Consider the following 27222-nt stretch of genomic DNA (forward strand, 5'->3'; position numbering starts at 1 on the left):
ACTGTATTTAAAAAATAATTAGTTGTCCAAAGTTGGCCTTTTCACAAAAAAGTTGAAACAAAACATGTCTAAAGCCTTCTCTGTGTTTAGTTTTATGTAAATGGACATGATTTTATTACTCTCTGAAGAAAATTCAATATTTATTTTTCTTCCTCAGAAATACCCGCCTTATATTTCATCAAGCATCCCTTTCCTTGGACATGCAATCGCATTTGGAAAAAGTCCCATTGAATTTTTGGAAAATGCTTATGACAAGGTATGTTTTCCCACACGACTGGCTGAGCATATGGCAAAATATTTTTGTGTATCTATTAAGTTCTCTATCTGGAGCCTGTTTAAAAGCAGTTCATTCTCATTTACCACCCCAAATATGGAATGGAGCGTGCAGAGTAGGCTCTGGTTTCTTCAGATCTCTTTAGGTACGTTGTTGTTAGAGAAGTAGTGTTTTCTGAGATATCTCTTGTGATTCAGATTTAAAAAATAAAATATGCCTGTGTATTTGGGTAATGCTTGTAGCTGAATCACAAGGTAATTAAAAAGCCATTTCCATGATGTTATTTCTTGCCTAAATTTGGAACTTTTAATGTCACTCTTTACTAATCTGTGACCAGGCTGGAATGTAGCTGACCACCTCTGTAGGCAATTTGATGAATTGTAAGGCCCTCTGCAATGTTAAAAGGGCTGGTGTATAAAACCTCAGTAGGTTTTACAGTATAACAGCCCAAAAGAAATGGACTAAGGCAGTAGAGACTTCATTCCAATGAAATAAGATTTATTGATGTGTTTAACATTGTCTAAAACATAAGCTTAAATCTTAGCTTGGTTAGCTTGGAGAAAGCCAAATTTAGTATGTGAAGATCTGCTGGAGGTGACCTTTAAACCTTATTTGCTCTTAGTTACCTTGCATAACTCCAAATCCAGAATTTTTTGAGTCAGTGTTTGTAAATTACTGGAGGCTGTATGTACTGTAAGGTCCCTGCTAGTTTTTGTAGTGTAATTGATCTTTTATTTACATTTTTTAAACTAAAAGGTTTTAAAATGTGCAAGATCCTCTGTGTTCATTGTAATGTTAGATATCACTAGTAAGTATATTGAATTTACAATATAGAATTTAATTCAGTACATTAAAACAGAATTTAAATGTGGTTTAAAATATTTATATCTCTATTAAGTCACTAGACACTTAGGAGAGTAAGTAATTTATGGAAGCCTGTACATAATGAGATACGGATTTAATGATTTGTATTCTTCTTCTTTAAAATAAACTATTTTTTTTTTTCTCTCTTAGTATGGTCCTGTATTCAGTTTCACTATGGTTGGCAAGACATTCACATACTTACTGGGTAGTGATGCTGCTGCTCTGCTCTTCAATAGTAAAAATGAGGATCTGAATGCAGAAGATGTATACTCTCAGTTAACTACACCAGTTTTTGGCAAGGGAGTTGCTTATGATGTCCCTAATGCGGTATGTATTTTACATATGAGTAGAAAAGTAGCATAATTTAAATTCTGAGTAAGCAGCCCTGAGCTCTTGGCTCTGTGTGATGGAATTGTGTGTTCATACGCAATTCTGGCAGCAAGGCATGATGCAGTTGGTGAATTGTCTCAGTTGGATAATCAAGAATGAACATGTTTTGGTTGCTTTATTTATGACCTGGCCATTTGTCAGCCTGGATGCTATTTTTTGTTCTAGAAACCATCTAATCCCACCATAGAGGAAAAACTAATAAGTGAGTCTCTTTTTCTTTCCCTTACAGCATGCCACTCACTGCAGTTTACTTACTTACTTACTTCACTCACTTACTTCCATTACAAGCAACTTTAGGTCTTCCCTCTGAGAGAGCTTTAAGAGTGATAATTTTTCATTTATGCCACGCCAAATCTAGATGCAGGGGTATTACTTTGACAATTTGCACCACAAGGTTTGTCTTGCAAATACAGAACGATTTTTGTCCATGTTTGCAGAATACAGTCTGAATGGGTCTGGAAGCAGAGTGGCTATGTCATGTGGCATTGTTTCCAAGCTAAGCGTTGGCTGCTTTCTTGTTTGTGCACGTTGTCTGTCATGACAAACTCTTAAACTGCAGAATCCAACTTTTCTGTGGACAGGCTTGCTCTACTGGGGCTCTGTATTCAGTGTATGTTGACATCGACAGCCTGTTGCATAGAACAGTCTGGTGGCAGAAACAGCATTGTGATATACTTTATTTTTGGGTTTTCAGTTTTGGCTTAATTTTGTTTGTATAGATGCCGATCATTTGACCGGTAATAGTTTCTGTGGCCATCAGGACTTCCTCCTTAGCATGCCTCTTCATTCTCCCCTGCCAAAGGTACTTGCAGTGATTGTTGCCCTCTTGATTTTGTGGCTTAGGAGCAGTAATCACTAGTCTCTTGTCCTCTACACCGGCAGCGATCCACAAAATATGTATGTTGTTCCTACCCCATACTTTTGGAAATCTCATACGCAAGTGACTACCAACAACTTGCCACTTTGTAAGTAAGTAAAGGAGAACTTAGTTGTCTCCTGCTTTGTCAGGAAGTGTTAAATTGTGGATAGACAGCGTCGCAAAGTTTGGGGGGAGGATTGTTTGGTTGTTTGGGTGCTGGGTTTTTTTGCACTTGACAGATTTGGGTAGTTCCTCCCATCCCTTTGTGAATGAACCAGCAGGACTGCACCCTGGATAACAAGTAGGAGATGGTTTCTTGTGTCCTAGGAGACCTCTTCCACAAGTGCAACCATTCTAACAGACTTGTTTCTACCAGTTCCAACAGTCAGAGGTCTTCTTCAAAAAATCAGGGATGGAGTTGGGGATCCCTTTTGGAGCTGCTAGAGTGTAGAGGGTACATGACTCTCTCCAATACATCTTTCGTGTTAGTCTCTGGTATATACTAGTTTCAGAAAAGTGTGTATGAATCAGACATAGGCTGCTAAGCTGGCCAGATTTTCACTGTGTTGTGCTTGTTCTTTGGATTCTGACTGTTGTGGGATGTCTGCTTGAAAATGAAAGGTGCTGGTTTGTCTCTTAATTCTGTGAAAGTTCATCCACTTGTTGTTACAGCTGTTTTGACTTCTGCTTTCACACTCTGCAGTTCATGGAAGGATTTGAATGTCTGTCTTCATTCAAGAGTTATTTCTTCAATGGGATCTCATCTCATCCTTCAGGAGTTTTATAGAACTTTCTGTAAGCTCCTTGGAAATGAGCATTTCTTACAACTATGTTCTTCAGGCATATAGGAATGATTAAGGCCTACCTCACTGGTCTACCATATACTGTTTTTTTTTTCTGAAATAAAGTATTTTTCTAGAGTTACCCTATTTTTTTCCCTAGAATGTGTTTCAGTTCTGCTTTAGTCAAGAGATAAATCTTCTCAAATGACTCAGTAAGCCTTGGGTGTCTGTGGATAAGTCTACTTCATTCATACCTTTGATAATAGGAGGATTTCTTCCTTTTTATCTCTGCAGGTTCAGGTTCTTCAGAAAATCACCTGGGCTACTTTTTTCCACAGCTAGAAGATGCAGGGACTTTGCTATTGACATACCCTGATTATCTCCAGCTGTGTGTTTCCCTATATGAAGCTAGTGAGGTAGCATGTCTGGTTGTGGCCAGAATGCATTCTGCTAGAGTGAGCTGTTTTTTTGCATAGTGCTACCACCACGATTTCATTTCAGACATTGAATCGCAGAATGCTTTGGGATGGGAGGGACCTTTAAAGATTCTCTAGTCCAACCCCCCTGCAGTGGGCAGGGACATCTACAACTAGATCAGGTTGCTCAGAGCCCCATCCAGCCTGGCCTTGAATGTTTCCAGGGATGGAGCATCTACCACCTCTCTGGGCAACCTGTTCCAGTGTTTCACCACCCTCACTGTAAAAAATTTCTTCCTTACATCTGGTCTAAATTTACCCTCTTTTAGTTTAAAACCATTACACCTTGTCCTATCGCAACAGGCCCTACTAAAAAGTCCGTCCCCATCTTTCTTATAAGCCCCTTTTATGTGTTGAAAGGCCGCAATAAGGTCTCCCTGCAGCCTTCTCTTCTCCAGGCTGAACAACCCCAACTCTCTCAGCCTTTCTTCACAGGAGAGGTGTTCCATCCCTCTGATCATTTTTGTGGCCCTCCTCTGGACCTGCTTCAACAGGTCCATGTCCTTCCTGTGCTGAGGACCCCAGAGCTGGAGGCAGTGCTGCAGGTGGGGGTCTCACCAGAGCAGAGTAGAGGGGCAGAATCACCTCCCTCGACCTGCTGGCCACATTTCTTTTGATGCAGCCCAGGATACGGTTGGCTTTCTGGGCTGTGAGAGCACATTGCTGGGCCATGTCCAGCTTTTCATCCACCAGTACCCCCAAGTCCTTCTTGGCAGGGCTGCTCTCAGTCCCTTCATCCGCGGGTTGCCCTGATTCAGGTGCAGGACCTTGCACTTGGCCTTGTTGAACCTCATGATATTCACATGGGCTCACTTTTTGAGCTTGTCCAGGTCTCTCTGGATGACATCCCGTCCCTCAGGCGTGTCAGCTGCACCACTCACCTTGGTGTCATCTGCAAACTTGCTGAGGGTGCACTCGATCCCACAGTCTCTGTCACTGATGAAGATGTTAAACAGTACTGGGCCCAATACGGACCCTTGAGGGACACCACTTGTCACTGATCTCCATGTGGACATTGAGTCGTTGACCACTACCCTCTGGATGTGATCATCCAACCAATTCCTCATCCACCCAACAGTCCACCCATCAAATCCATCCCTCTCCAGTTTAGAGAGAAGGATGTTGTGGGGGACTGTCAAAGGCGTTACAGAAATCCAGATAGGCAACATCCATAGCATCTACTGGGAAGGCATTTAGAGAGCTGTTCAGACTTTCACTGATGTTCTACCATTGATGAATCATCCAGAACTTTCTTTTGAGCCCCTCTTGTCTCTTCTCTCTATAGTGCAGATGCCGTAATTCATAATTAGGGCTTAAAATTCATTGAATAATTTCCTGAGTAGATGTCCCGTCAATCCATTGAACGGTTCTCATCTAATAATGGGCTTTTTACCAAGAGGTTTGTTAGCTATGAGTCTATACAAAGAAAAAGAGGAAGAGGTGAAAAGGATGTGAAGCTCACCGTTTTCCTAGGAAGCAGTTTGCTTCCTGCTTCTCTGACTTCCTGGGCAGTGAGGTCAGAGGGCCTTGTAAAAGAAAGGTGCATCTCTAGACCAGAGGTAAGGTGTTACTGCATGAGAGAAGACAGATGCTCTGGGGGAAAGCAAGGAGGCCACGTAACAAGGAGCATGGACTGAATCCAGGCTTTACAAGGACAGGTCTGTGATTATGTATCTAAAGTGCATTCCATATTTCAATCTTGAAATGCTTCTTGTATCTTCAGGGATAAAGTTTAACAAAGATACTGAAATTATTTTTTGTTTTGGTACTGCAAAAGAGAGAATTGGAGCTCCCTTGAGCTAGTATTTTACTTGCATATTACTAAATTTTTGCTTGAAAAACAAAGAAGGTGAAAAATGGAGTATTACCTATTACTTAGAGTATCTGTTGTACCCTGCAGTCCTAATCATAATCTCTTTTTACTTCTGTGTGTTCTTATAGTACAAATGATAATAAGTTATTAAATACATTAATATGATGATCCTTTTACTGATTGCTTTTTCTGTCTTGGTTCCTCTAGGTATTTTTGGAACAGAAGAAGATGCTCAAAACTGGGCTAAATATCGCCCAGTTTAAGCAGCATGTATCTGTCATTGAAGAAGAAACAAAGGAGTATTTCAAAGCATGGGGAGAGAGTGGAGAAAAAAGTAAGCAAGATCAGATGCATTTTTCCTCCCAGTTTTCTGGGAAGGAATTAAGGCCAATGCAGTATGTTTTTGTAAATGATTTACTGCAATATTAAAGAAATGAAAAATGACATAGGTAAAACTGTACTGACCAGCAGAAGAAATGTGCAAAAGCAGATTTTGTTTAATCAAATTTAAGGCTATTGGAGAATAAAGCTGCTCAGAAAATCATTGAAAGGAGTGAAGGACTATCTTACTTTTGCTTTCTTAGTCAGCTCAGAGCGAGTGTACCTGTTGCCTAGCTGAATCGTGCTCGTTTTGCATGATATGAGTCAACTCAGCGTAACCACTTCTTAGTCCCTAGGAAAAGATTCTGCTCTGCCTTGCCAGAGCCAATGTCAAGAGATCTTAGCTCAGGGATCTTCTACACTGAAAAACTGCATCCTTGAAGCTGATACGGTTAGGTTAGTGAGCTAGGTGGAATTCGTCTTTTATTTCCCACCTGTCTTTCCTAGCTAGCCTGCTGGACATAGCCCATCACCATTGCTGCAAGCCCACAGTGGCATAACCATGTCAGAAATATTATTTATTTAAACCTCTATATTTATATATATAATATTTATATAATACTCCTATATTTTAATGTTATTTATTTTGTGAGTATATAACATATATAATATAGTTAATAATATGATAATATGTCATTTTATATTTAAATGTATAAATATTATTCTATAAAAATAATTCGGAGAGCAGCAAAACTAACTGTTTTCCCATGGATTTGGATTTCAAGGGTTTTTTGCATGACTTCTTTTGTATTTATTAAGGATTGAGCTTGTGCAGCATGGCTTACTTTGGGAGGATTACTAGCTCTCCTAGAAAAATTTCTAGAGAGAAATACCTTAGAAAAAAGTTGTTGAAATCAGCAATCTAATTAAAAAGTTGTTTGAAGAGAGACACACAGAAATTTAAAATTAGATGCTTCATTCTCCTAGAAAAACAATCTAAACCTATTTAAAATTATTAATCTGTGTCCAGTTACTTATTTTTCTCTTCTACAAAATAAAAATAAAGAATAACCTGTAAAACATAACATCTCGCCTGAAATGCATCTTGCGTAACATTTTTCAAATCTTCCCACAGACCTGTTTGAAGCCCTTTCAGAACTTATCATCTTGACAGCAAGCCATTGCTTACATGGGAAGGAAATCAGAAGCTTACTGAATGAGAAGGTGGCTCAGCTGTATGCTGACTTGGATGGGGGTTTTACTCATGCTGCCTGGCTTCTGCCAGGTTGGCTACCTCTGCCGAGCTTCAGGTACCAGCAATAACAGATGAAGCAACTTAAGCATTTTATCTAAATGTCTTTGTTGTTTGGATTCCCTCCTCCCCCGTTTCTTGTTCATAAGCTATTCCAGACGTCCCAGTAAATCCTCGTAAGCATTTTACGTGTTGCTTTGTATAAAGTTGCTAATAGAAGTGTTTTGAATCACAGACGTCGAGATCGAGCACACAAAGAAATAAAGAATATTTTCTACAAGGTTATCCAGAAACGTCGAAAGTCTGGGGAGAAGGAAGATGACATGCTCCAAACTCTACTTGATGCTGCATACAAGTAAGCAAAGGGTTTGAAGACTTGTCATTTATAGATGTTTTACTTTAGCTTTGAGCTCCTCAGTTAGAACTAGCTACCAAAAAATAAGAAACATTCCCTCATGTTCTGAATTGGTTTTGTTGCCAGGAATTGGTCATAGCTGTATTCTTAAAACCAGCTTAAAAACTTTACTTGTAAATGGTTATTTAGATTTCTGAGATTTTCATCAGTGGTCACGAGGTTGCTTCCATTCTCTTTGCTGGCTGTTCAGTAATGATTTTCTTTAAGGCTCCTAGAGAGTCTCTCTTCTCCCTACCCCTAGATCTTTTGCTGCTCTATTTAGAGTAGGCAACAAAAGAGAAGAAGGAGAAGGAAGTACAGTAGAATAATTTGTAAATACTACTGTAAATGAAGCTCTAACGTAACACCCTTCAACGTAGGGATGGCCGTCCGCTGACAGATGATGAAATCGGTGGAATGCTCATCGGGTTGCTCCTGGCGGGGCAGCACACATCCTCCACCACCAGTGCCTGGCTTGGCTTCTTCATAGCCAGAGACAAATCAATACAGGAACAGTGCTATGCAGAACAAAAAGCAGTTTGTGGGGATGACTTGCCACCATTAACTTATGATCAGGTTTGTATGTTGCATTATTCCTGCTGGGTATTTTTATACTTTTAGATGCTTATTTACAAAAAGCAGGCACATACCACCACCACCACCCCCCCCCCCCCCCCCAATGCAACGAAAAACGCAAAATATAGTCATATGCTTTGTGTTAGAATAATAACCTGCCACAGTCACTCTGGGATAATACTGTTTGCCAATATATCTCCTCCACCTCCTCTGCAAGTAAATTTTCAGCTTGCTAATGCTTTTTTAATCAGTGTTGATTAAGGAAATTACAGTTCCTACAATTTCTATTTAAGAAATGTTAATTCTGCAGCGGAGGAAGATCCTCATATTCCCATTGAGGAAAGGGATGCAGTCTGACTTTGTTCTTTAATTAGGCATCAGAAAACACTTGTGAGGCAGGTTAGTAAGAACCTAGTTGTAATTGATTGCACTGGTCAGAGATTTTTTTCCTTCTTAATTGAATCAAATGAAAAAGAAATTATCAGGGTGGCTAGTGAAGTACATGTAAATATGAGCTGCTTACTCTGATTTTTTTTTTTAAATTTGTTTATAAATGGTATAAAATACCATCTTGTTTGTGTTGAATAAACTTGGCTATATTTCGATATATCATTTTCTCTGTATCTTCAGCTCAAGGATCTCAGTTTGCTGGATCGCTGTCTAAAAGAAACTCTTAGGCTTAGACCTCCTATAATGACCATAATGAGAATGGCCAGAACTCCCCAGGTGAGTACACCGGTTGGAGCTAAGGTCACTTCAGTAGAACAGGGCTGGAAAAGGCCAGGTGGGGGGGTTGTCCTGGTTGGCAGAAGGAAAAACACGAGTGAGCCACGTTGGCTGGCAGGGATGAAAGCTAATGGTGTCCTGGGTTACATCAGTGGGAGTGCAGCCAGTGTTGATTGAGGAAAGCAATTAGTGCCTTGAACTTGATAGTTGTTACCTTCATCTGGAATTATTTGTGTCCAGTTTTGGGCCCGTGCGGCCCCCAGCAATTAAGATGTTGGTGCAGGGAAGCAAGCAGAGGGCCACCAAGATGGTATGGGGTTGCAGCACTTGTCCTGTGAGGAGGGGCTGAGGGAACAGGGTTTGTTGAGCCTGGAGAAGGGAAGGCTCTGAGAGGACCTAGTAACAACCACTTGCAGTCTTATTCAGCAAAACCGACCCTTTCTTTTAGCTATCAATCAGTCTCATTTGAGTTTAATTTGGTACTACCATTTAAAGATTGATTTGTTTGTTTGTTTGCCAGGTATTTTTAATAGCTCTCTTGGAAAAATTTAGCTTGCACTTAATACAATACAAGCTAGGTAAATCTGAAAGAAAACTTGCTGTTTGTACAAATAAGATAGAAAGTCAAATAATTTTTTAAAGGACTGTCCCTCCCATGACAAATGCTTTCAACAAATTTTAAGTTCATTCATTTTTTAAAAACTCTTTCTGTAGAATTGCCAGCCTTGTTAAAGCAGCTGAAAGGTTCCTGCAACTACTGGAACATTGTGCCCTGTACAGTTAAAACAATAAAGTATTAGGCTGCATTAATTTTAAATGATCTCTTTTGACATATAAGCCTCATGATAATAGCACTTCAGGTAACACTTTAAAAAGAAAAATGGAGAAATTTTGTGATGTGTGGGGTCTCATCTCTTGTCTTGTAGACTGTTGCTGGATATAACATTCCCCCCGGCCATCAGGTCTGTGTATCTCCCACCGTTAACCACAGGCTCAGGGACTCGTGGAAGGATGCTCTAGACTTCAAGCCTGACCGGTATCTCCAAGATAACCCAGCAGCTGGAGAGAAATTTGCCTATGTTCCATTTGGCGCTGGTGAGTAACAAAAGGCAGCGCCTTCTGAGTGATGCGTACTGAAGTGGCTCGTACTGCTCGTCTTGTACAGCACCTCCCACGCTGCAGCATCAGAGGATCTGTGGTTTTATTGCTGTTGCTGCCTGCAAGTTTTCTTACTGTGAAAGTGCTGTTAAAAGAATGAAGTTGATTGATTGATAGCTTTGCATTAGTAATAGCTGTATACATCACTCAGAGTAGCAATCAAAACAAATCTTCAGGTTAGCGTGTGTGATATTTGACTCAAGTCTTTTCAAGTCAAGGTAAAAACCTGGTAGCACAAAGTCAGTTTAAAGCAGAGCAAAAATCTGCAGAGAGTCACAGCTGCCAAAACGGTTTGCAAATATCACCGCAGTAGGGTCAGAGTTGATACCTTTGCTCAGTGTTGCAAAAGCTTCTTTAGGGATGCATAAATTAACGCTTTCCGGTGAGGACAGACCACCACAATCTCATTCAAATTACTCAGTCTGTTTTATGCAGCGACAGCTTATATAAACCAGACTTCGATGGAGGTACATAATGGTGTATGTGCAGCATCAGAGACTCGCGTTTAGAAAGGAAAGCAGCAATTACTGTCCGTGTAAAAATTTTAAAGTTAGCTTGTTGTCAAAGGTGATTGGATGACTAAGAATTCTAACTGCTTTTTATGGCTTTCCTTCTAGGCCGTCATCGCTGCATTGGAGAAAACTTTGCCTATGTTCAGATTAAGACTATTTGGTCTACTTTGCTTCGTTTGTATGAATTTGATCTCGTCAATGACTATTTTCCAACTATAAATTATACAACAATGATACACACCCCTAATAACCCCATTATCAGATATAAGAGGAGGTCACTGTAAATTCTGGAGCTAAAACCTTACTTAAGTTGTGTAAACTAACAGACTTTGGAGTAAAATCGTGACAAAATGAGTGGCAAATGGAAACTGTTGCATCTACTGTTAGGAAAGATACCAATAATCTACCAAATGCAGTCTCTGCATCTGTTGTGTTTGCCCACACCATGTAATGCTGCTGTGTATAATTGCTTGTTCTACAAATTTCTCATTGCATTTTTAAAGAAAAAGTGTCTTTTCTATTGGTGTAACACTTCTAAGGTGCATGCCAGCTCTTTAAGGTGAAGAAATACATCGTTTCTGTAAATGGAGCTCTTTGCTTTTGACAAATAATTGAGGATTACTTTTCCCCAGATCACAAGGGGTAAGACCACGTACCTTACCCCTGTATCCAATTACAGTGAATCCGTCGGGAACAGGCACCGAGGGGGGATGTACGTGGTGGTGCCCTGCCTTTGGTATTTGTGATTCTGTTCCAAGCGAACTAGGTGTGGTCTTGGCCGATTCTTGGAGGTGCCCACGTACTTCTTCCCATGTACTTATTTAAAAAAATGTTAATGTACAGGTGAGTAGTAGGTAGACGACAACGTGTTCACAGAGAAGTCTTTTTCTGAGAATAAATGATTTAAATGTCTAACTTGAAGCTGTTGTAAAATGCTTAGGTTCAGAAAGCAACAAATAATTTTCTAAAAAAAATTTCTGAAAGTAGTGATCTCTGGCAGCTTGATGTAAGTGTGAAAGTAACAATATGATGATACAAACAACATTAATTTTGTAAATAACATGTTTGTGTATAAAATGGTCGCAGATTAAGTGAAATAGCTGAGTGTTGTCCCCCTTTGTACTGACTCATGCAGGATTGTTAATGGTGTTTGGTTCAGGACTGGTGATGATAAATGGTAATGAGCTCTGGCTCACAGGAACTTTCAATTAAATTTATAAACAAACCAACCTCTTGTGGAAGTTCTCTGTGCTCAACCCCGTCAGTTCTGAAAAGATTTTCTAAGTGAATTTGTAATAAACTCCTTTCTTGTAAGTATGAAGCCGGTCATGCAAAGAGCTCCCCCCCTTCATCAGTGCTCGCTGTAGCAAGGGCTTTGCCCTGTCTTTCCTGTTTTAAACTCGGGTCTAACTGTCATAAAACCTTGTGTTTGTATTAGTCACAGCAACTGAGGGAGTGCAGCATCTTCCCCTCCAGCCTCTTCAGAAAGCAAGCTTGTGCCTGTCCTCTCTTCTCACTAGTAGCAGCATTTTGGAATCTGTAAAAGCAAAGCGGCAGCACCAGGAGTAGGAGGAGCGCAGGTAGAAGCAACCTTTTCAGTGTGAAAAAGGGAGTGGTTCTTGAACACAGTTAAAAGCATGAAGTCATCTTTATTTCAGTACTTTGACAAAATACCCATAAAATTCAAAACTTCTACCATTACAAAAATAGGTCTCTACAAGTGATATTCTGTCTGCACTGCCAGTAGCAAATATTACGAGTCGTGTAACTTCAGTAGCCTTGCCAGAAAAAGTGCAAGTAAACTTTGCTGAACGTAGCTCAATTTCATTAATACACAAGTTTCATTTTTGCACCCTTGATAAATACACACTTCATAAGTTAATCATTTAAATTAGCATTCCACAAATATACATGTAATTTAATGGTAGGGGTTGGTTTTGTTTTTGTTTTTCCCCATGAACACAAAGTGCCTATATACATAAATCCCAGTCTGCGCGGGTCTGCCAGGGTGGACCTGTATACAGTTGTATAGCTGTGTTCATATTGGTCCCACAATATACACATTGTACAAAAGCACAGAAGGAGCACAGATGTACAGGAGGCGATCCACTAACATCACTGCCAGTGATGGAGGTGCTGAAGGGGTGTTATTATCTTCTCATACCCGCGTGCAGCTGAGTGTATGAAGTTGAACCTGTAAGATGGAGGAAGATTTTCATCAAGGTTACTCGGAATAAGTAGATGAGAATTCGCCAACGCCAGGTTATTCAGCTGAATAAGCGGGAAAGATTTTACATGGGAAATCTTTTAAGGACAAAACTTCCTCAAACAATGGATTTTATGCTGAAGTAAGACTTTAACACAGTAACTGCAAAAATCATCCCCACATCAAGTTTGATAAATTGAGTCCCATTGATCTGACAATTTACTTGATGTCTTCCTTTTGCAGCACAAAAATAACCACCATCTATGGGACAAAAAGGCCGTAACTTCTGTAATCAAAGCGGTAGGAGAAGAAATTCCCCTTGTACTCTCACATCCTCATCTTTTGGGTACATTTTTCTCCACCTAGCTTAAAATCTTATTAAGATGCCAACTGAATCCTTGCTGCACATTTATTAGAGATCGGGGAAAATTAAAGTGTTAGCAATAAACTCAAAATCTGTAATTAAAGCACACTTGCAAAGAATTTTACAATTTTCTTTTTAATGAGCTTTTTGCTGCAGCTCAGAATAGTCTCTTATTCAAGGCTGAAAATGCCTGAAATCAGAAGTTTGTTACTTATCTCGGGGAACCAGCACGCGCTTTCTAAGGTGGAACCGTGCCTTGTGCTGCCACGGGGAGGACGGCCGAGCCCTTACCTGACTGCACGCTGCCGAGGCGCCGCTGTAGCGCCTCCAGCCGATGGATGTAATCTGTTAAAGCTCTTTCAGGATCGTAGTTCTGCAGTTGTGAACAGGCGAAAGAGACTGGGTTCACATCAGCATGCATACCGTGGAACCTAGGGGCAGGAGAAGGCAGATGTTTTTAAAAAGCAAAATTTCAAATAAAACAATCAGCAGACAGAGCAAAATACTGGAAGTAGGGATACCTTACTGACTGCGTGTCCCTTAACCTAGCCGGGTGGGAGCCGGCACAGCGTACCCACTGCACCTCCCCGCCGTTTGCTGCCCAAGCCATCGCGCTGCCTCCCCCACAGAAACCACTTTTCCCAGTTGCCTTTTTCTTTCTACTGCACCTGATTTGTTGCTGCATTTCTGTGGGGCAAAGACTGACCAGCAAATTCCTACTGAGACTGCAGCAGAAGCCGTGGTAGACTCAAGTTTGCTTTTCTATTAAGAAGCTTGTGTGAACAAGGACACAGCCATCTACAGGATTCTGTCTCTCTTCGTTACTCTATATAAGTAACAGTCAAAAGTGGCTAAAATAGATTAAACATTTTTTCCATGTAAACTATTATGGTTGCCACAAACTAAGATTACAAACGTTGAGGTGACTTACATAAAAATAAAGATCTAAAATGGCAGGAATCTGATATTCAGTAAAGCTCAGAGCTCACAACTCCGTATGAAGTCATCAAAGGCGGATGGCTCTCCTAAAAACCTTGCCTTTGGTGAAAAATACCTGGTTTCACCGGCATCTGATTCAGCGATACCTCTGGGATCCCAGCTCAGCACGGCCATCCAAAAGGGTTCAGTCACGAAGGAGCAGCAGAGCTGCCAAGCTGCTTCCAGCGAAGCCGCACCAATCCCTTCCAGCCCGCGGTAACCAGGGGACCCTCCCCAGCCACCGCCAGCGGCCCCGCTTTTCCCGCCTTCCCCTTCCTGCGGCCCAGGGCAGCCGAGGCCGCCCCTCCCCACCGCGCCCTGCTGCCAAGCAGAAGGGCGGACGGGCCGCAGAGCTCTGCCTGGGCACACAGCCTAGGCTCTACAGAGGCCGGTAACCGTAGCTCCACCCCGGCATCTACCACCCCTTGCAAGAACAGGACATAAATCAGCCAGCAGAAGCTTTGGCCTTGATCAGGCGATGAGGTAAACGCGCGCTGAAGGCGCGAGATCTGATTTGCTATGTATCCTTACAAAAGAAGTAAAAAAAATCTTACGGCATCAAAGATTACAAACCTCAGCAGTAAGCACTGATGCATTCATTTAGCTAAACAGTGTTCTGACACAGAATAATGATCTAAAATAAAACGTACTTATGTTGAAAGTTTACAGGAGATCTAGGAGACTCCATGTCTGACCTGGATCTATAGGAATGCCTTTGTTCTCCGTAAAGATCCATGCCACCAGAGAGTGAATCGGGCCGTAATTCATTACCTAGAAATATAAAAAGCAATGTCTTGAAAACTAAAACCTTTTGCACTTTACTGGGAATCTCAAATGTGAGTTTTCTGTTGGCATATCACAAAAACGGTGTTTAGCAAACATAGACCACTTTCAGACTGCTTCAGAGAAAACCTGAGGCGAAATCCTGGCCTCACTGATGTCAGTGAGAAAACTCTCACAGACTGAGCAAGACAGGGGTTTAGTGCAGACCGAGAGAGCCAGGGAGTAATAAAAAAGCTTCTGATTCTCCTTAGGCTCCTACCAAAAAGCAAACAGAAAACCAGATTTCCCAGACTTTAAGCTCTAACAAAAGAATGACAGGCTTTTGCTCTGAGGAAAAGACCGGGGAGGGCTGGTCAAGCGGCTCTGCTGCCACTGCGGGGTCCTATAGTTGCTGTGATCCCTGTCCGTCCCTGTCCCCTCCCAGAGCTGGGGGTGCAGATCTCTTAAGAGAAACCCAATGACGCAGCTAAAACTGTTTTTACAAACACACTCCATAGGGAAAGTTGTCATATTTTTTTTTAAATCCCACCCACAATGGAGCAAAACAAGATTGAAGAGAAAGCAAATAGCTTAGTGCCTGTGCTGAGCATGGAAACTCTCAGAAACCTGAGAAATAGGTTAATCCAAGCAATTATAGCAAAAGGAAGGGGGAACAGCACCCCATTCATTCCACATGAGGAAAATACAAATTAAAAAACATCCCCATTAAGCAGGGGTGTGACTTGTGAATCCCATTTTTTCAGTCATTACTGGACTACGATTTACCTGTGTTCTGGCTAAAGACATCCCTATTGATACTCAGTATACCAGAACCCGTAACTCTGTGCCATCGACGAACCAGGAACTTCATTCTGCATTTCAAATTAAAAAAACAAAACAAAACCAAAAAACTTCAGGATAAATGAAACAGTCTGCTAAAAATAATCTGCTTGTTGTATTCTAGAAGGCATAAGAATTTCTTGAACACCAAGCAAAATTAATGGATGTCCATCTAAAACCTGAAGATCAAGTAGAGAACATCCTTATACACATCCCTAAGAAAAACATCTTTTGTCCAAATCGGCTCTCAGCTCCACTTCTGCAATTGCACTGATTCCAGAGGTGCTGCGTAAGTCCAAGTGGACAGCAAACGGCTCAAGCACCTAAGCAACAGGGCAGCAGCATTTAAAAATCACACTAAATAGACTTTTTGCCCTGTCACATCCCCAGAATTGTAACTGCAGAGGGCTATGAGCAAAAGCCTGACTTACAGCAGGTATATGAATAGTTCCTTGAATTTATACTGCACACAAAGCTCAGATCAATAGCCAGCAGAAGCGTTTGGGGATTCAAACCTTTGCAAAGAAGGTTTGCTAGCAACATGGCAGTACCATGCAGTAATAACTTTCACTTTTCTTCCTCATCTATTCCTATTCATCCTCAGTCTGAGACCTAGTCTTGTGAATTCAAAGGACTACCCAGATGAATAAAGTTAGTTTATAAATCTGTATTATACTTACATGTAAGAATTTAACCTTTAATTAAGTTGCAGAAAATACCTTTGTAAATAAGTGCATGCCCTAGAATTGCTAGTAATTTTTTTTCTAATATCATGACTTTATCCAGTACACTCCATCTTTGATTGATTATCAAATGCAGAGCCATTTTCAACTACAGTCAGACTGCTTATTCCTATTACAGCTTTCACCTATGCTCTGCTCAACTTGTCACCCTACACAGTATCTACTATATTCATGACTACCAAAAATGTAAAATTTAAACAGGATGGAACATGAGAAGTTCTAGATTCCACTAGAGAGCTAGAAAAGTATATATTAGACTGCACAGTCATATCTGTTCGAAATCTAACTTCCTCCAGTTTACCTTGAAATTGCGATGGACACTCTGACTGCAGAGCGAAATCTTGTAAAACCCTTTGAACGATGCGTGATGATTTCGAGGTCTGTGTAGGAAGGCTGCCCACCCATTCGTGCAATGAGGGCCAGCGTGGCTTCTTCACACTCCTGGAATCCGCCTAGTAACAGCAGCAAATATTTTTTCTGATATATGAGAGCTTTCCGAAAACTCTCTGCTCGTAGGTATTTGCCATAAATTCTCTACAACAAGAAAAAAACAAAAGGCCCCATAAGCTCCAAGAATTATTACAGGTCTAAGACCTTTGAAATCATTACTCCTACAGCATTTCTGTGATTATTCATTTCTTTCTATCATGGAGAAGACGGCACTACTGCTCACACTTGTTGAGCGTAGCTTCATAATTTGACGATCACCTGAGCAGCAAGAAACAGAGCACACACGCAAGGACAACAAAGGTGCTTATGCATCATTCTTGGGGAGAAAAACTAAGAGTCAAGTATCTGAGGATGAAAATTTTAAAACTGAATTAATATCTATTTACTTAGAATAAGGAAGAGTCAACACAATGGAAAATAGGCCCAAATCAAAACGAAAGAAGCACTTGTAGTTAGTATGCTTCCTACCTTTAAAACTGCGTTTTCAGAATCTGATCCCAGTTCTCTGAGGAAAGCTTCGCTCCTGAGCTCTGCTCTCAGCTTGGAGAGCTCCGCATCGGCTTGTTTCAAAGATTTCTGCAGTGACAGCTTTTCTCTGTTCCAAATTTCCTTCTCAGAGGCAACAAGACTATCGATATTAACTCCAGCATCCGATGAGTGTCTAGAAGACTGAAGACAAAAGAAACTGAATTTGTGCCACATGGTTTGGAAAAGCTTGAGCTGTGTCATTCTAGTCATTGGTTTGGCGGAGAGCTCATAAAATTAATGAAAGAAAAACTACCCACTGATTGGATTTGAGGCCACCCTTGCATCCTAACACCTCAGAAGCAGTGAGTTTAGGAGCCTGATCAATGTCCTAGAAAAATCTAGCTTCTCCAAAAAAAAATCCCCCTCTTTGGATCATCCCCCTCTTCATGATCTTGAAGCTATCTGGATCTATTTGATACTCATCATGGTGATGAGATACAGATCAAAAAGAGAAGCACATGGAATTTAAAAGAAAAGAGCAGTTAACAAAAAGAAGCTGGGTAAAATCATGAAGTTTACAGTAAATAGAGTGAGTCGAGATATATTGACTATGGGACAAGAATAACACACTCATTTACCCTGCAGAGGGAAGCCAAGAAAGACAGACAGCTTGATTGCTCCCACTTAAATGACTAAGACAAAGAACGATGCTTTTATGCCTGTATATACATCACTATACCAGCACCACTAAAGACATACGTAGTCTCCAGAAGGTTGTCTGTGCTGGTATCTTCTCAGTTCTTCCTCCAGTTTCATAACAGCATTCCTCAAATTATTCTTTTCTTCACTCAGTCTGCTGACGAAGCCCGTCAGCTCAGCGTTTTGTCTCAGCAGCCTCTCAGTCAATGAGCTAGATGGAGTCCCTGGTGGTAGCACTAGCTTCAGCTAGAAGGAAGAAAGAAAACCAAACACAACTTGAAAACAACTGGCTTACAATGAAAAGCTTTTGTAGATAATGACAATAACTTCATAATAACTTATGTCAAGAAAACATAAGTGTACATGTAAACTATAGAGTAATGTGACTTTCTCTTCTATGCTTATCTTGTATATCATGAGAGAATATTTTCACGCAAGCTCAATTGTACCAGCTGTAACAATTTGCAAAGCTTTTCTACTATGTTTATATTTATCTAACTTAGAGAAAAAGAAAAGCCCCAAAGCTTTCTTCAAGTCATGTTGAAAATACTTGCTTAAAATGCAGGTAAGGACCTAGCCAAACTCAGTTAAAATCAAATATTGCTTAAGTCTTTGTAACAGACTACCTCGTTTCATTTTTTTACAGAGGTGCACACTACTCAATCTTCGGCTGCCTTTCCTTTGGTAAATATAGGGCAGTCTAAGTAAATGTGTTGTATCAATATAGTAAACATTAAATGTTGATTTGAGTATCGGGAGGTACTGAGCAAAGTTTCATCAGTTACAGAAATACTGCTGAAAGGAAAATATATTTTCTTAAAGAAAAAGACAGGAGATTCAAAAATTTATAATTAAACTGGGAAAGTTTTAATTTGAAAGTTGAAAATTCACTTTTAAGGTAATTAAAATTGAAAAAACAAAAGGAAAGGGGTTTTTACACTTCACCAACTCCAAATCAGAACACTCACTGGAGCAGATTTTCCTCTATAAAGTACAGACCTGGAGCACAGAAGGGCAACGAAGCTGGTGAAGGGTCTAGAGCACAAGTCTTATGAGGAGCGGCTGAGGGAGCTCGGGTTGTTTAGTCTGGAGAAGAGGAGGCTGAGGGGAGACCTTATTGCTCCCTACAACTACCTGAAAGGAGGTTGTAGCGAGGTGGGTGTTGGTCTCTTCTCCCTAGTAACAAGCGACAGTACAAGAGGAAACGGCCTCAAGCTGCGCCAGGGGAAGTTTAGGTTGGAAAAACTTCTTCACTGAAAGGGTGGTCAGGCATTGGAACAGGCTGCCCAGGGAAGTGGTTGAGTCTCCATCCCTGGAGGTATTTAAAAGAGGGGTAGATGTGGTGCTTGAGGACCTGGTTTAGTGGTGGACTTGGCAGTGCCAGGTTAACGGTTGGACTCGATGATCTTAAGGGTCTTTGCCAACCTTAACGATTTATGATTCTGTAGGTACAGACTTAGCAACTCCTTGCTGGTTTCCGCTCACAGCTCATCATCCAAACTCTCCCACCAAAGTTACAACATTGCACTCTCACCTCTTCCAGATAGGACAACCCTGACAGTTTTTGCAGCTCTGAAATAACTTCTTCAATAGCATTTTGTATTGCAATGAAGTCTTGGTCATCTGCTGTTTCAAACTGTAACCTGAAACAGAAGTGACAGTTTCAGCAGCAGGTATAGTCTGACACCATGAGACAGACGGGTAGGACTTTCCATCGATCCATACGCACTGGGACTTTAGCAAGTCACTTCAGCGTAGTCACTGGAGACATGGCAACGTTTTCAAGACTGCTCAGTGACTAAATGAAATTGGCTCGATTTCGTAAACAACTTGCATAGAACAGCTTCCACTAATTTTGAGAAAAGGATGTTCTACATGAAGCACATTTAAAAACGTGGTTCTGCTTCCCACAAATTTGTTGAATCTGTGTGAGCAAAATCTTAGGGTATTTTCAAGATATAATGCATTTTGCTTTACCCAAATGTTTCAGAATGAATGTTTAATATTAAATCACCATCACAGAAAAATAAAAACAGATTCAAATCTCCCATGGACCTGGTACCATGCTATTTTTTTTTTTCTTAAGGACATAGTAATCCATAAAAATAAGAATGAAGATCAGTTTCACTTCACCATAAAATTATTATTTTTTTCTGGGGTCAGCAAGGGGGATGATCCATAGCAATAATCCCCATATTCGTCCCCTTATACAGTGAATTACTTCATTACTAAATTGTTTTAAAATGATCTACCGACACCATACCCAAATAAACCTTATCAGTTTTCAGAGAAAACAAAGACAATTTTGCTGTAATTTATAAAGGACCATATTAAACATGTAAGATTTAGAGCAGCACTTGATACTCTGTGATCCTGTCTTACATCAGCATATCTCAAGTAATGGCATATACTATAAAACTAGAACAATCCCAAAAATCAGTTAGGCCTGCAGTCTGTGAATTATGATTAAAACCCAATATATTAGCTTGCTGGTTGCTATTAACAAAACCAAGTAGCTGAAGACTGGTCTAACCTGCTGGCAGCTTTCCGAGCCAACTGCTTCAGCTTTGGAGATGCGTTTTGCAGCTTTTGTCTGACATTTTCCAGAATTTCAGTTGCAGCAGAGAGATCTCCTCCTCCCGTCAGCGTGGGGTAGCTTGATTCATTTGTCTCGGCTCCTTCCATTTTTTGCTGGAGAACCCAATTTCTTGTTCTGTCATTGGGTGTATCCCAGGTGGTCTGTACATAAATATATATTTTTATATCTATATATTTATATATAGATATATATATATAATGCGTGTGGTCCAGTGCTTTAAAATGGAAACATTTGATTCTGAAAGACACCCAGAAACTGAAGAACAAACAATTCTGACACAGAAAGGAGTTTAGTGTGACTACACTACTGTTGTAGTGTACCACCAAACTATTATTTGTGAATGCCTCTCTTGGCTAAGATCTAGCAATCACACAGCTACGGTGTGAATCCATTCAACAAACTCAGCCAGCAGGAAGCCACCAAGCCTTTTTTTTTCTTCCGCCAGCAGCTCCTTTACCAGCTGTGCATGGAATTTGGGCAACTGTGCGCATGTGTTTCGGTGACCAATTCATAGTCAGAGGAACAGGACTGGAAAAGCCCACCATGGTCACGGAGGTCAGGGCACAGTCACAGGCAACCGTACCACTGATGCTGCCGCAAGTGAAGCAATGCGCTGAACATGTGCTCCTCACCCTCGCTAACACCCCCCGGACACTGGCCATGGAAGACCTGCTAGCCCTCCCAAGGAAACCTGAGTCTATGGCTGTGCCTTTGGATATTTGACCACGGTGTGGTAGCAATGAAAAAACGCAGGGTGTTGCAAACATCACAGGAAGCGGCAGGAGATTCATTATTTGAAACTGCAGGCAGACCCTGGAAAGCAGATCATACTGTCTGCTGCCGAGGAGGGGGAAAAAGCCCCAACAGCCACTGCCAACCTGATCCGAGGGAAGACTCTTCGCTGACCACATTGCTGGCAGTTACCTCTGTGCAGAAGAGCAAGGTGCCCAAACTGAGCATGGCAGGAAGGCTGATGCTATCACAGTTACCAATACACTCAACATCCTGCCTCTAGCTGTGGGTGGTTTCCAGTTCTTCAGAAGATTAAAACCAGTAGCCAAATGCGATGAAGAGAAAAATTTCCTTCCTGGCTCCACAGACAGACAGCTGCCAAAAAGCATGGAATGATGGCAGGATGGGCAAAAACATGGTCAGCAAAGAGGCAAGTCTCCTGTCAACCCTCTCCGGAACTATCCACAAATCACTCGCTCAGTAACACTTCTCTCTTACAGGGAAGTTTCTAAAGAGTTTTAAAAATAATTTAAAAATAGTTTTAAAACTTTCCAAAACTTCTATGAAAGAGAAAAAATTACAGGCAACAGTGGTTCCAACTTTCATTCATCTGAAAATTAGGCTAAATTTTTAAATTAATTTTTTACCTCTATACATATTCATGCATATGCTTGTTTGATTACTTAACGCATTTAGTTATTGAAGTTGTTGGGAGATGACTTTTAAATGTTTCAAAGACCATTTGTGGTTTATGAACTAAAGATTAAGAGCGCTGACCTGGAGCATTCCTGAGTAGGAATAGCTCATTCCTGCGACTGGGTGCAGGGAATAGTCTTCTCCTATACTGAGACACGAAGTGTATGTATACATTCATATACATTTCTCTTGCTCATGTTCCTCCTTACACACCTCTACAGCTTCATTCTCAGAGGATGTGTGTGAATAGTTTTAGGAAGCAAAACTGGAATGCCTTCCCTTTCCCTTTCTCTGGTGCCTGTGTTCTGTAATCTGCAGGCTATTTTATAGACTGAGTAAAGGCACGGTGACACACAATGCTAATTGAACAAAATAATTAAAAGCTAAATTGCACAGTTCAGTATTACACATTGCTCTCAGTCCTACTGTACCTCATTTGGATTGTGGCTTGGTGTCCTTTCGGCCTCCTTTCTTCCTTTGTCCTCCTGCTCTTTTTTCTGCAGTTCTTGGATTATTTCCTGCAACTTCTTTGTTTCATTCCCTAATTTATGAACTTCCTGCTTCTTTTCTCCAAGTTGCCACTGAAGGTCTTCTACTTTGGACTCCAGTTCGTGGAGTTTCTTCTGTGCTATTATGTTAGCATCTTGTTCTGCTTGTAATGCTTTCCTCTGGATCTGCCTTTCTTTTTCCATTTGCTGTCTCACTTGCACAGATTCCAGTTTATACTTCTCCATCTCACTTACTAACTCCACTATACGGTCATGCTTTTCATCCATTTGTTTCTGTAGCTCTTTAAGTAGTTCCTCAGATGGATTAGGTGTTCCAGCTTGCCCCTTATCTTCAGCACTTTGAAGCTGAGCACATAGCTCTTTTTCCCTTTCTAGGGCACTGCTTATTTCGAGAGCTCGAACCTTCTCTGACTCAAGAAGCACCTGCAACTCAGAATTACGGCCTCGTTCACGTGACAGCTGGGCAGCACTGAGTGCTTCTTGGGATTCAATTTTCTGCTGCAGATCAGTTGACAGCTGTTTCTCTTGCTCCAAAAGTTTAGTTAACTGTAAGTTCTTTTGTTTTTGATCTTCAAGTGAAAATTTTAAATCCTTCCATAAGAAAACAGAAGAATTGATTAAAGCCATTTGTGTATACTTTCCATTATCTTCTGCAAACTGCAAATATGCTACCTCTACACATGTTGCTTTTAACAGGTTTTGCTATTCGCAATTATTGTGACAATACTCTGAATGCTACAGTTACATCTGATATTAAAATATATTACAGGCGTCTTTATTCTCAAATCAGATCATCTCATAAGAGAATACTTGTAACATATACTTTTAATGAGATACAACAGCCATAATTCTGATGTTGAAGATAACTAGCTGCTTTTACTTTCTAAAACTGTGAAAGTGATTTCGCAAGTTAGGATTTCAAGATATAAATAAATCTATGCTGTTAAAGTGCTTTTTTGTCTTAATACTTGCACTAGGATACCTGCTGTCTTCCTCACTATATCAGATACTGCAGACGTACCAAGGAAACTACTAATGCATTTTCTCCTAAAGTAAACTCCCTAAGTTGGTTTTCATGAGGTGAAACTGCTGACTTTTAAAATGAAGACAAACAATATATCTACTTAAACAATATTCTTAAATACTGTCTTATGAGTTGGGGTGTGGTGGGGTCTAGGTGTAGCCATGTTAGCAGTGTCCTGTCCCCTTGAATATCTGAATATTATACAAAGTAGAATCTTTTCATCTCATCCCTGAAAAACGCAGTTGTAAAATTCCTATTGATTTAAATGGAATTTGCATCAGGCCTTTTTCTTTCTTTGCCACACAGCTTCTATACATCTTTCTTCAGCTCTACATGATATACTACTGCTGTTGAAGACAGAACATGGAGCACACATTGGACAAAAAAGTAAGCTGAGATGAAATGTTAACCAAAAGAATATTTGCGTGCTCCTTGATGTTCCAGGCCATTTGGGATTATGGAATACCTCAAGCTCTTCTCTTCCTCTTTCCTCATTGCGTTCCATTTTAGCTTTTTCCTTTTCCAGAGCCCACTGTAGCTCTCTTGATTTTTTCTGTTCGCTGGCCATTGTATCCTTGAGAATATCTAGCTCAGCTGCTTTTTCTTTAACTTCAGTCCTAAAAAAGAAATGGACAACCTTTAGATTAGACAATGGCTCTAATCCTATCACAGTAACATCAGTTACTTGATATTTATTCCATCTTGTGCACTGAAAACACTGCTCGTGTAGTAGAGTAACAGTGAAAAGCCTATTTAGAAAAACAAACCTAACTCAAAAATAAAAAAAGAGTTGCATAGCTCAAAAATGACAGAAAGTGTGTCCATCCTGCTAACTTTGTAGCTGCCATTTTTTATTAATTGGTGACTCAGAGCCAGCTGGTGTTCAACTTAATCCAGTCACTGGCCACAGTCTGAAAGAATGCAGAGGAAATGCATCTTGCTGCCATGTGTCTCAAAATCTGTCTTTGGGGGGGGGAAATCTATGCCCTGAATTATCATTTTTTTGCAAATCAGTTTTGCATCAATTTGTGAAAGAATCTTGCTCCTGATGGTCTGTAAAGGCTGTAAGGTAATCTATAAAGTAATATCAATTTCAACTCTGTCTTAATTTGTTATCTCGGAGCTGAACATTAAGATACTGTACATGGGCACATCCATCTGGTAAAGGCATAAATAATAATAGCTTACTTGAGTGCCAAATATTTGGCCTGTTACCTCTGCTATTGAGCATGCCAAAGCAACATTTAGAAGTTATAGAATTTCATATGGATTTCAGAAGAGCCTTTAATAAATACGGTATACTTACTAGCTTGTGTACAGTAGTCTAATGTGTCAAAAATTAAAAAAGAAACTTGATATTAACAAATCATTAAATCAAACTATAAATGAGATCATCTTAATCTATAGAATTCCATTTTTTGTCAAATGGAACAGAAGTCTATTTTCTGTCTACAGAAAAACTGAGAAGCATTTACATTACATGAGATCAACTTCCTTAATAAAATCAGTATTACCATTTGAAACAACATAGAAAAGATCGTCTTTGCTGTCAATGCAGAAAGTTTGGCACTGAAAGCCGCACCTGATGGTTTCTAGGTCCTTGAAGTGCTTGTGCTGTGCTTTAAGGGTTGTTTCAAGCTCTAGTTTGGCTTGTGCAAGTTCATTCTTCAGCTCAGCACCCTTCATTCTCTCTGCATTCAGCTGTTCCTGAAGCTCAGCCGCTCTGTCCTTCATACTCCGGAGCTCCACTTGCATCTCCAGTATCTGTGACTGCTTCTGCTGTGTATTATACTCCAGCGTTTCTAATGAGAGTACCATTAATATGGAAATTAGTTAGTAAACAAACAACACTGCCTATTCAGGTAAAGTTTCTGCTAGCACAGAGAATGACCAGACAAGGCTATCACCAAGAGTGATATTTTAAAATAATACATTCTTTCAATAGTGGAGTGAAAGAAAAACCGTGCCTTTTATACTGGAATACCTTTCCTGCTTTCCAAGAAATCACTTCAACTCTTAAACTTCTTTAAAAGACTGTGTGCCCAACCATACCAATATGTATCATTTGGATTATGACTAACATAACTGAAGTTAGGTAGGTATGTACACTTGTGACCAAATTTTTGTGACAAAACACTGAGAGTGAGCATTTACTTAATTTTAAAGTATACCCATTCTCTGAACTTTTTGTTGTTCATTCTAATTGCTTCTTAGTCTACTCATTATGATTGACTAGCCAACTGATATAATTTCAAAGCTGTTGAACCTAAACACTGAAGTGCATACAGGGAAAATAACCTTAAAATACAAGCCTGATTTTTATAGCAATTGAAATAACTTTGTATCACTTTCAATTTGATACAAGTCATAAGAACACAGACTATATCTTAATTTTTGCAAAATTAGTCCAATAAAATTGAAAAAGATGAAAAAGTATGCATGCTCAGAACATGAGTATCAAAAATCAGAGAGCAAAGAAAGTCAATATTTTTTTCACCTACAACGCTTTGAGCACTGCCATGAAAGCATTTGGAAACAGACGTATATTACCACAGAAGTCACCTTGGCTTTTTGAATCAATCTCTTGTTCTCTCTTCGGATTATTTTTCTTACTGTTCATCTGAGCATGTAATACTTGAATCTCCATCAGCAAACTTCTTCTGTCTGCATTCTGAAGACAGTCCATTGCTGCCCTCTGGTTAGTAACCTATTAGCATTAGAAACATTTAAAAGTAAACCTCCAGATTTTATTAGAATATCTATGGTGTGGATATTACATTTACTTATATATTCATAGTGCATATATATTCAAAACATTTTCAATTAAGCCATAATTAAGTCAATATAATAATATTGGGAAGACTTGCTTGTTATTTTTTTATTTCTCGACTAGGCATCAAAATTATAGAACCAAAAGAGCTATCAGTTTTATGGCAAATTGTAATTTTCCTCACTAATCCTTCCATGTTCCAGAGGAGATAACTGACCTCTCTTTGTCCCATAGCAGCCTTATCACTTCCTCTTCTTACAACTTGCTTCATACATACAAGCTACCTTTTCTCTTAGACAGTGTAACATAATTCTAATTAACTTACTAAAAATAAGCTCAGGACAACTGTGTTTAATTCAAATTGATCTCTGAAGCCTGTATTTTTTCTATAGCTTGTGCACCCAAAAATCTCTTTCCTGCACATCAGTTTTTCTTTTTAAAGACACCTCTTCTTCCTACAAGTCTTACATTGTGTTCACCCTTAGACTGTCAAAACTACTATTAATACTTATATTTTTAAATGGATTTATACATTCAAAATTAAAATCTAATGTAGACAAACACACTTTGACTAAAGTATGTTTTATATTACCTGCTCTTGTAGTCTGTGCTCTAACTGATTCATCAGCAGCACTGCATCTCTTGTGCCCAGTTCTGCAAGTTCAGTTTGAAACGCAGCAAGAAGAACATTTTGTTCTCTTGCAAAAAGCTGTTGAATAGCATGCAGAAGTTCTCCTCGCCAGTCTGAGACACCTTCAGGAGATTCAGTACTTGCATAAATCTACAGTGGTATAAAAACAATTTAAACAGCAGAATTCAAAGATTACTTCAAGAATAGTCATTATCATTTTATGTAAAGTGCATGTTTTCAGTGGAATATTGAGCATTTCTTACTCAATGGCTATGTAACATTCATTCATACAAATGGATATATTTATTGTACACATTATAATTTCTTCTGCATGCACAAATGCTAAACTTTTTT

At 39.9% G+C, this 27222-nt stretch overlaps 2 protein-coding genes across 14 annotated transcripts in view; one reads left to right on the forward strand and one right to left on the reverse strand.

Moving 5' to 3' along the window:
- The first annotated feature begins 1297 nt into the window (after positions 1 to 1297).
- On the forward strand, positions 1298 to 10746 carry CYP51A1 (cytochrome P450 family 51 subfamily A member 1). The gene is made up of 8 exons (XM_082311336.1): positions 1298 to 1465; positions 5666 to 5792; positions 6915 to 7089; positions 7267 to 7386; positions 7806 to 8001; positions 8632 to 8727; positions 9654 to 9822; positions 10503 to 10746. The coding sequence occupies exons 1-8, from the start codon at positions 1313 to 1315 to the stop codon at positions 10679 to 10681; spliced, it is 1215 nt and encodes a 404-aa protein (XP_082167462.1). The 5' UTR covers positions 1298 to 1312; the 3' UTR covers positions 10682 to 10746.
- Positions 10747 to 12034: 1288 nt separating this feature from the next.
- Positions 12035 to 27222, reverse strand: part of AKAP9 (A-kinase anchoring protein 9) — a 120868-nt gene continuing 105680 nt past the window's right edge. For 10 of the 13 annotated variants that reach the window (XM_082323955.1, XM_082323966.1, XM_082323965.1 and 7 more), the window contains 14 exons: positions 26830 to 27018; positions 26030 to 26174; positions 25050 to 25269; positions 23934 to 24084; positions 22366 to 23034; positions 20441 to 20646; positions 19442 to 19550; positions 17968 to 18153; positions 17209 to 17409; positions 16592 to 16824; positions 15494 to 15579; positions 14596 to 14716; positions 13259 to 13398; positions 12035 to 12591 (listed from right to left, as the gene is read on the reverse strand). In XM_082323955.1, the coding sequence (XP_082180081.1) occupies positions 12548 to 12591; positions 13259 to 13398; positions 14596 to 14716; positions 15494 to 15579; positions 16592 to 16824; positions 17209 to 17409; positions 17968 to 18153; positions 19442 to 19550; positions 20441 to 20646; positions 22366 to 23034; positions 23934 to 24084; positions 25050 to 25269; positions 26030 to 26174; positions 26830 to 27018 (2700 nt within the window). In that variant the 3' untranslated portion in view covers positions 12035 to 12547. Of the gene's footprint in view, positions 12592 to 13258; positions 13399 to 14595; positions 14717 to 15493; positions 15580 to 16591; positions 16825 to 17208; positions 17410 to 17967; positions 18154 to 19441; positions 19551 to 20440; positions 20647 to 21471; positions 21614 to 22365; positions 23035 to 23933; positions 24085 to 25049; positions 25270 to 26029; positions 26175 to 26829; positions 27019 to 27222 lie in introns of those variants that run through there. The other 3 variants (XM_082323958.1, XM_082323961.1, XM_082323957.1) reach the window with 2 other exon arrangements.

The sequence above is a fragment of the Platalea leucorodia genome (assembly GCF_965183815.1).
Source record: "Platalea leucorodia genome assembly, chromosome: 1".
Lineage (NCBI taxonomy): Eukaryota > Metazoa > Chordata > Aves > Pelecaniformes > Threskiornithidae > Platalea > Platalea leucorodia.